The sequence below is a fragment of the Blastocystis hominis genome (assembly GCF_000151665.1).
Source record: "Blastocystis hominis, Singapore isolate B (sub-type 7) whole genome shotgun sequence assembly, scaffold_3".
NCBI classification, from domain to species: Eukaryota; class Bigyra; order Opalinata; family Blastocystidae; genus Blastocystis; species Blastocystis hominis.
The window spans coordinates 1,342,691-1,349,993 of NW_013171838.1; the positions used below are offsets into that span (position 1 = coordinate 1,342,691).

The window sequence follows — 7,303 nt, forward strand, 5'->3', positions numbered from 1 at the left end:
TAGGCGACAACACCTCCAGTGTATTTCACACGAATATTGAGCACATGGTAGTTGCCAATATCTGGAATGTTTACTTCTTTACGAATGTAGGTGGTTATTTTACTATTCGTTCCAATCAGACTCGCCTTCTTAGATTCCCAATCAGAGTCATCAAAGTCAACAGTATTCCAATTCTCCACCCAATCATAGTTGACCTTCCATTCGGTATACTCAATCTGGAACGGAAGATATGAAGAAAACATTGTGCTTACGGAATGAGTGTTCGCAGGGAGCTGTCCCATTTCAAAAATCATTGCACCCATATCCACGGTCAGATAATACCCAGCAGGATTAAACCAGCCATCCCCTCCAGAATCAAGTAATTGAATAGTGTAGATATCATTATCCAGACAGAAATCTCCATAATTCAAACCACTACCAGTAATGAAACTATCTATAGAAGCGACAACAGTTCCACTTGTACCAATTCCCTGATAGACCTTGTAAGAACCTTCGCCTGGCCAGCTATCAGTGCGAGCCACTAAAGTAATCAATGATCGGCTCCCAGTGCAAACTTCAACAGAAAGCGAAAAAGAAACAGAGGAAGTACCTCCACTAAGTTTGCTGGCAGTGATTGTATAGGTTGTAGATATCTTTGGAGCGGTAGCAGTTCCAGAAATCATGCCTGTGTTCGGGTCAAGAGAAATTCCAGCAGGAAGACTGGGGCTGATCTGGAAATTGTAGTAATACGGAGAGTTCGGATAGACTTCTCCCATTTCAATATCCTTGAAAATGGTAAGTAGTAGGGGAATGACGGGAAACGCGCGGAACCCAAAGTCGCCCCTCCGACCTCATCTACGAGAGTGCGCGGCTCAAAGTCGCCCCTCTGACCCCATCTTTGTTTTCGCGTATTCCCGTCAGAACACAAAAAATCCCCCAAAGTCACCCCTCAGACCCCCTCAACTGGTACCTTGATTTTTGCGTTTCATAAGAATTTCAGCACTCATGAGTAAAACACGAGTGCTGAAATGTGCGATATCCATGACTATTATGGTTGTTATTGCTGGTCAATGTGATCATTTTCGACCATTTCTGCCATTTTCTGCCATTGCCTGCCTGGCTACCGTATTGTCCATAACAAGAAACGCGCGGAAACCCATGGCTGCCAATTTCGGCCAATTTCTGCAATGTTAACCTGACTTCCATTGTAGGCCATGGTATCCATGGTTGTCCAAAGTGAAAGATTGCTTCCTTTACTTCAGTCTATAATGCCCGAATGCAAGTGTGTGTATGTTGTCGTCCAAGATCCATCTCTTGTTGTCCGTACAAGTCATGAGGGTCTTGGTTTGCTCCTTCGTGCTGATATCGAAGGCCTGGTTGTTGATACGCTTGAAAGTACCTTCGATCACTGCATCTTCCTTCTTCTCTGCCTCAAGGACGCGCTTGTACAGCTCGATGTTCTTCACGCTCATCCTCTCTCCATCAATCACCACATTGCGAGGAACTCCCTTCGCTGCGTTATGCACTACATGCTTCTCGTCAATCAAACAGTACATCTTTGGTCTAAGTCCCACGAATTCAGTGATGCGATGCCCGTTATGCTCATCCTTGAAGATGGGTCCCGGCAACTTCTTGTTGAAGTTGAGGAATGATTCCAATGAAGGGAACTTGCTCTTGTCCACTTCATGCTCGTAGTATTTTACGAGTTCTCCGTAGAAGTAGCTCGTATTATCCAACTCAGAAAAGTCAAACGACTTGTACATATCGCACATTTTGTGGACGATGTTACCACGGTCGTTCAACTGCACGATGAGCGAGTCCGTGTCCTGTCCCAACAACTCCACGGTGTCGAATGTGTTCTTGAGCACGTTGTAGTAGAAATCGTAGATGATGTGCTTCGACATGTCGAGAATGGCAAACCCGATGAAGAACGGCTTCTCTACCTTGCGCACCGGTGTGTTCAGCTTAATGCCGATGAGATTCTCGGAATACATGGTTGTTCCAGCAATCATGTCGTATCCGTGCTTCTGGATGATAGCCTCGCGTTCATTCCACGTGTTGGCGAACTTCACCTTCATTCGCTTCAGTCCAGTCTCAACGAATTTGCCATAGGTTGAGTTTGCTAACAGCTTATACAGGTTCTTCTCCACAGTGGTCTTGGACTTGGCTCGTTTCTCACTCAGCATGTTCACGTACTCGAAGATAAATGGTGCCTGCTTGAAACGGATGATGCGGTAGATGTGCGTGACGTGATAACCCTGTTGAAGACCCAATTGCAGCAGAGAGTAGTGTACGAGATATTTGCGCCGAGGCACAAAATCGCAGATGAGCTTCGGTGTATTCACCTCTTTCACTTTGTCCACAATGTCGTTCTTCTCTACGTACTTCTTGATTCCATCGGAGTACATGCCCGCCTTCTGTACGGGGAAGAATGGTAAGTCATTGAATTTATCATGGAGTTCCACTGGTGCCTCGATGTCGCACTCGATGAAGAACCCATACTTGCCGAACGTATTGAGTGATTGCACCCATTCATTCGGATCACGGTTGATCCTTTCCATTACTTCTCGTCGCTCGGGTACACCCACTATTTCATAAGGCATCATTCTGTGCATTGCTCCTCCATACAGGTTGTTGGCGTCGAGGTAGTAGATGGATGATTGCTCTCCGTTGTTGGCGGTGCTGTCAAGGTCGACTTTGGCATGCCTTTTCACGATCTGTGTGATGCCTCCTCGAAGGTTTTTGAGTAGACGCATGAAGTCATCGATCTCATTTGTCTCCATCAATCGAATTCCCTTGCTCTCATAGAACTCACCCATGCGGTTCAAGAACACTTTCACGAGTTGTTTCTCCTCAAGTCCCTCATTCGCGTTGATGCGCATGATGTACTGAGCCCATTTCCTTGCGAGGGTCATGAGGCTACTCTCGCTATGATCGCCCTCCATTGTGACCTTTAAGAAGAGCGAATAGGCCATTTGTGGTGCTGTGATGTAGTGCATCGGATCAACACCGAATGCCTTCAGTGTGGTAACGCGGAAGTGCTCGAATGCATCAGCCATGAGAGTTACATCGAGTACATTGTACAACTCGTAGTACTCACCCCATGTCTTGATATCGAAGATCTTCCACAGTTTCACCATGTGATCATATTCGCCTTGGGGCATCATTTCTCCCTTCATATCATCAATGCATTGTTCACGAGAAGGAATGGTGGTATTGTTCAATGTGTCGTACGATTTGATGAGACTGTAAAACATGGGTTCTTTCCGTGTCAACAGATCGATGTACTCGTCATTCCATTGCTTACCTCGTGATTCACAGTACTTGCGTAGTTGTTGTTTGGTGTGCACGTACAAATCGAGGTTCCCACCGAGTGTCTGTGCGACAATGGATCTGAGAGGACTGCTGATGAGCTTCAACGAGTCCTTGAATTGAATACCATTGTATTCGATCTGCATCTCCTTGTCTTCAGTGGTTGGAATGACATCCAAGGAGTCACTAGAGGTTGAATGAGCTGCGATGAGTTTCATGATGAATGTGAAGTCGTAGTGAGATCCATTGTGGAAGTATACGGGTAAACGATAGTTCTTCTTGTTGAAGGAGAGTTGTAGATTGCATTTGGTACAACAGGTGCATATGTACTGCCCTGCTTCGAAGTGACGTACCTCTCCCTTCCCTGTGGTGTATTCACCTGTCACATGTGCATGATGTCGTACTTTGTCGTTATCCAGTTTCTTGTGACAGAAGGGACACACGGTTGTTGCACGAAAGTCCCTCTCGATACTCGGAGAGTTCTCGAGTGGTAATTCATCGAAGAGATACTCTTTCACTCTGCTCTGCAATTGTGTGAGATAGTCCATGAAAGGGCGAAGATCCTCTTCGCTCTCATGTGGTGCATGGAAGACTCGAAGTTGGCTGTCAATGGCTGGAATGCGAGACACGGCTAGACATGATAGCATGATTGGCTTGTGTTTGTTCTTGTCATCAATGGCTGACTCGAAGTCAGCGTACACGACGACCGGTGCTGGCATTTCATATCGCTGGTTGGTGAAACGTAACCGAGTCTCATTGGTTGACAAATCGTACTGATCGCTCTCATTGACGAGTTCACGATGTACTTGTACTTCGTGATCATGAACGGCTTTGCGAGATCCGAAGAAGTCGTCACAGAACCTGCACTTCACGTTTCTCGAAAGGTTTTCATTCTTCGCATCACTTCGTCGTGTCACACGATGCTTGAAATCATTCAAGTCCTTGATGTACAAGAAATGCTTTGGGGTGCCCTCAGGTAGATTCAGATCGTTCAAGATGCAGAGGGAGAGAGGAAGCTTCGTTCCCTTACCTTTGTACACGACATCGCATGTGAATAAATCGAATTGTTCCTTCGACTTATCGATGTACCCAGGTAAGAGTGTGACCTCGAATACATTGAGCGATACTTTCAACAATGCCTCCAATGCGGCGAATTTCTCTTCACTCGCATCGAAGGGTGTATTGTCACGAATGCCCATCGTCTCCTCTACTTCGTGAATGGTCACTCCGAATACCTTGTACTTGTCGGGTTGCTTCCACCACTTGTTGTACACGGTTGCATCGCCAATCTTGCGATTCGCGACGATCTTATGCCCGCCTTCACTGGCCAGAATGAGGCACCGTTGTAGGCATCGGTTGTCATCGAAATCCGGATTGAGCGCTGTGCGTCCGATGACGAACGGTGTGTGCTGCTTGTACCCCACGAATGAGCGTAGTGGGAACATCTCGATATGGAAGCCGATCCAACCATGGTACACGAACCCACTTCCCTCTGTCTCTTGTTCCTCTACGGCATTTCGGTACCACTTCAGGTACTCCTCGATCCACTCATCGATGCGATCTCGACGAACGATGCGGAGGTGTCCCAATCGATCATCTGTGAGGTTGAGGATCTTGGAGTCTCCATCATGTGTCCACATGAGGTTGTATGCCATGATGGTGATGAAACATTGATTGTATTCACGCATACCATTGATGATGAACTTTTTCAAGACTTCATTGAATTCATTTGTCTCATCGAATATGAGATTGATCGGTTCCACTTCCTCATCGCTCTTCTCACCCGGTAGTCGAACCCACAGTCTGTTGTCAAAATCGTTGTTGAGACGGAAGTCCTTCTTGGTGCGCTTCTCCTTCACCCATTCCTTGTACATGTCTCCTTGCACGGTGTGATAATACGTGAGTGCATACCCGAGTGACGAGTCGATCACATCACTCAATCGTCCCTGTGATACCTTGCGATCGAATCGTTCGAATGCCTTATTGCGTCTCATTTCACGTCTCTTCTCCACGGTGTTCAGATAACCGGGTAAGTGGCGTTGTCGCTTCTCACCAAACTTGTGCCCATCCCACTCGTACTCGAGGTACCGCTCGTTCCATGCCTTGCTTCCCACGACGAGATACTTGCGCTTTCCAGCAGGATCACGCACTCGTTTGCGTGACGGACGTTTCGGAGGCTCAGGGAAACTATCACTGTCATCATAGTGTTTCTCAACTTCACGTTTACGCAACCCACGTTTTGAGGGTGCGAAAAAGGCGATATATTCATCGGGTATATTTATTCCAAACACCTTTCTAGAGAGATAGGCTCTCGTGTCAGGCATGGTTTGATCGGTGAACGTATCACCGACCATGTAGTACTTGGCGACCAATCGCTTCCAGGTCGGCCCACCGATCTTGATTTGTTTTCCAGTCTCAGGGTTGATAGTATATCCTACGCGTTGTGAATTCATTTATATAAGGGTCACAAAATCTTTAAGTGGTGATACACGTGTGACCAAAGTGAAATAGTTAGGAGCTTGGCTTCCTCCTTTGAGCTACCGAAGGCATCCCTAGAATGGGAAAATGGCATGACCATCCGCATCGTACTCGAATTCATCGATGTCGTAGAACTCGGATTCCGATGAATCAGAATCACTAGAATTGGGGTCAGCGAATGCAATGCTAATGTCTGGATCATTATCGTATGCCTCAGCTTCTTCTTTGGTCATTTTCACCCATTGTCCTTTTACGCGTCTGTAGTTGTCATGGAGTAACTCGTAGTATGCTGTGCCACCAATAATCATGGAGCGATTGCTGGGAGAAAGCATTCTCGACTTGGGAACATATTTCGTCGTATCTGGTGGTAATGGTGTATCGTACAAGCGATTCAATTTCTCGTCGTACTTGTATCCACGCTTGAGAAGGTTCCAGAAGCGAACTCCGTTGATTTGGATTTCTCGGCCAGTATTGGGATTCAAAGTGTGAGTAGGTCTATTCATTTATATATTTATATATTTATATTTTCTCTTTTAACCCTAGATGCTTCCCTAAATGAAGTACAAGAAAACAGAGAACAACACATGGTCTTCCCTGGTACGCACTTGTGAGGACGAGAATATCGAACTCGCCGACATCATCATTCACACCAAGTATCCGATCAATTCCGAGCGTCTATTCGGTTTCAGTGTTTGCACTCCGCAAGCAAATGTGAACTGTGGTTTAATATTGCACGACTATGATTGCATGGAGATGACGTTGGATGAAACTCGTCCACCCTTGTTTACCGAGGATGAATGGGAGTATCTATTGCCTCAATTGAAATCCAACGGTCTGCTCGGTGTGCCTCTAAATGTGTTTTGGAGGGGCGATGTAGGGAGCAACGAAGTTGCTCCCGTGGCACGTAGTGCCCCCAACTCACTACCCACTCACATAATCGGTGTAACGACCGAGAATCGTGCTGTTTACTTCTTCTCCAACTACTATGTACGCGTGGTCTTCAAGGTGGTGGATGATGAAGTGCCTCCCGAGTTGTCCGATCTGTTCATCGATGATGGTGCGTGTCTGAAGGGTGTGTACGTTCGTGCATATCAAAGACAAAGTAAATAAAAAAGTAAATGTCGTACATTTTCAGCAGCAATGGAAACAACTACACGTTCAAGAAGCTCGACAACATGCTCATCAACATGCCAGAGAAGGACGGTCATCATGTGCTAATTCGAGAGACAGTGGATGGTGTTCCTCAGTACTCGTGGGGGAGTGCGGCTTGTATCGTGAAAGCGAATGAAGCATTTGTCTTCGAATACACACCAGAAACTACCGAATCATTCAATAGCGAATGGGGTGGTGATGGTATGCCGCCTATGCCGTCCGGATCGTACCTGATAACCACGACTGTCATAACGTACCTTCCTGAAGACATGTTCAACGATTGCACGTCAATCGAATCGGTGGTTGAAAAGGGTTATCGAGTGCTAGTCACGTTTGACAACACGCCTATCCTAGACAGACCGTACATCGATACATTGAATAG

At 46.4% G+C, this 7,303-nt stretch overlaps 1 protein-coding gene across 1 annotated transcript; it reads right to left on the bottom strand.

Annotated features, from left to right (window-relative positions):
• Positions 1–1,232: 1,232 nt before the first annotated feature.
• GSBLH_T00003600001 (uncharacterized protein) lies at positions 1,233–3,839 on the bottom strand (the record flags this gene model as incomplete). Its single annotated transcript, XM_013042378.1, has 2 exons — positions 1,233–3,628; positions 3,671–3,839. 2 exons carry the CDS (start codon positions 3,837–3,839, stop codon positions 1,233–1,235), a joined length of 2,565 nt encoding a protein of 854 aa, XP_012897832.1.
• Positions 3,840–7,303: the final 3,464 nt, after the last annotated feature.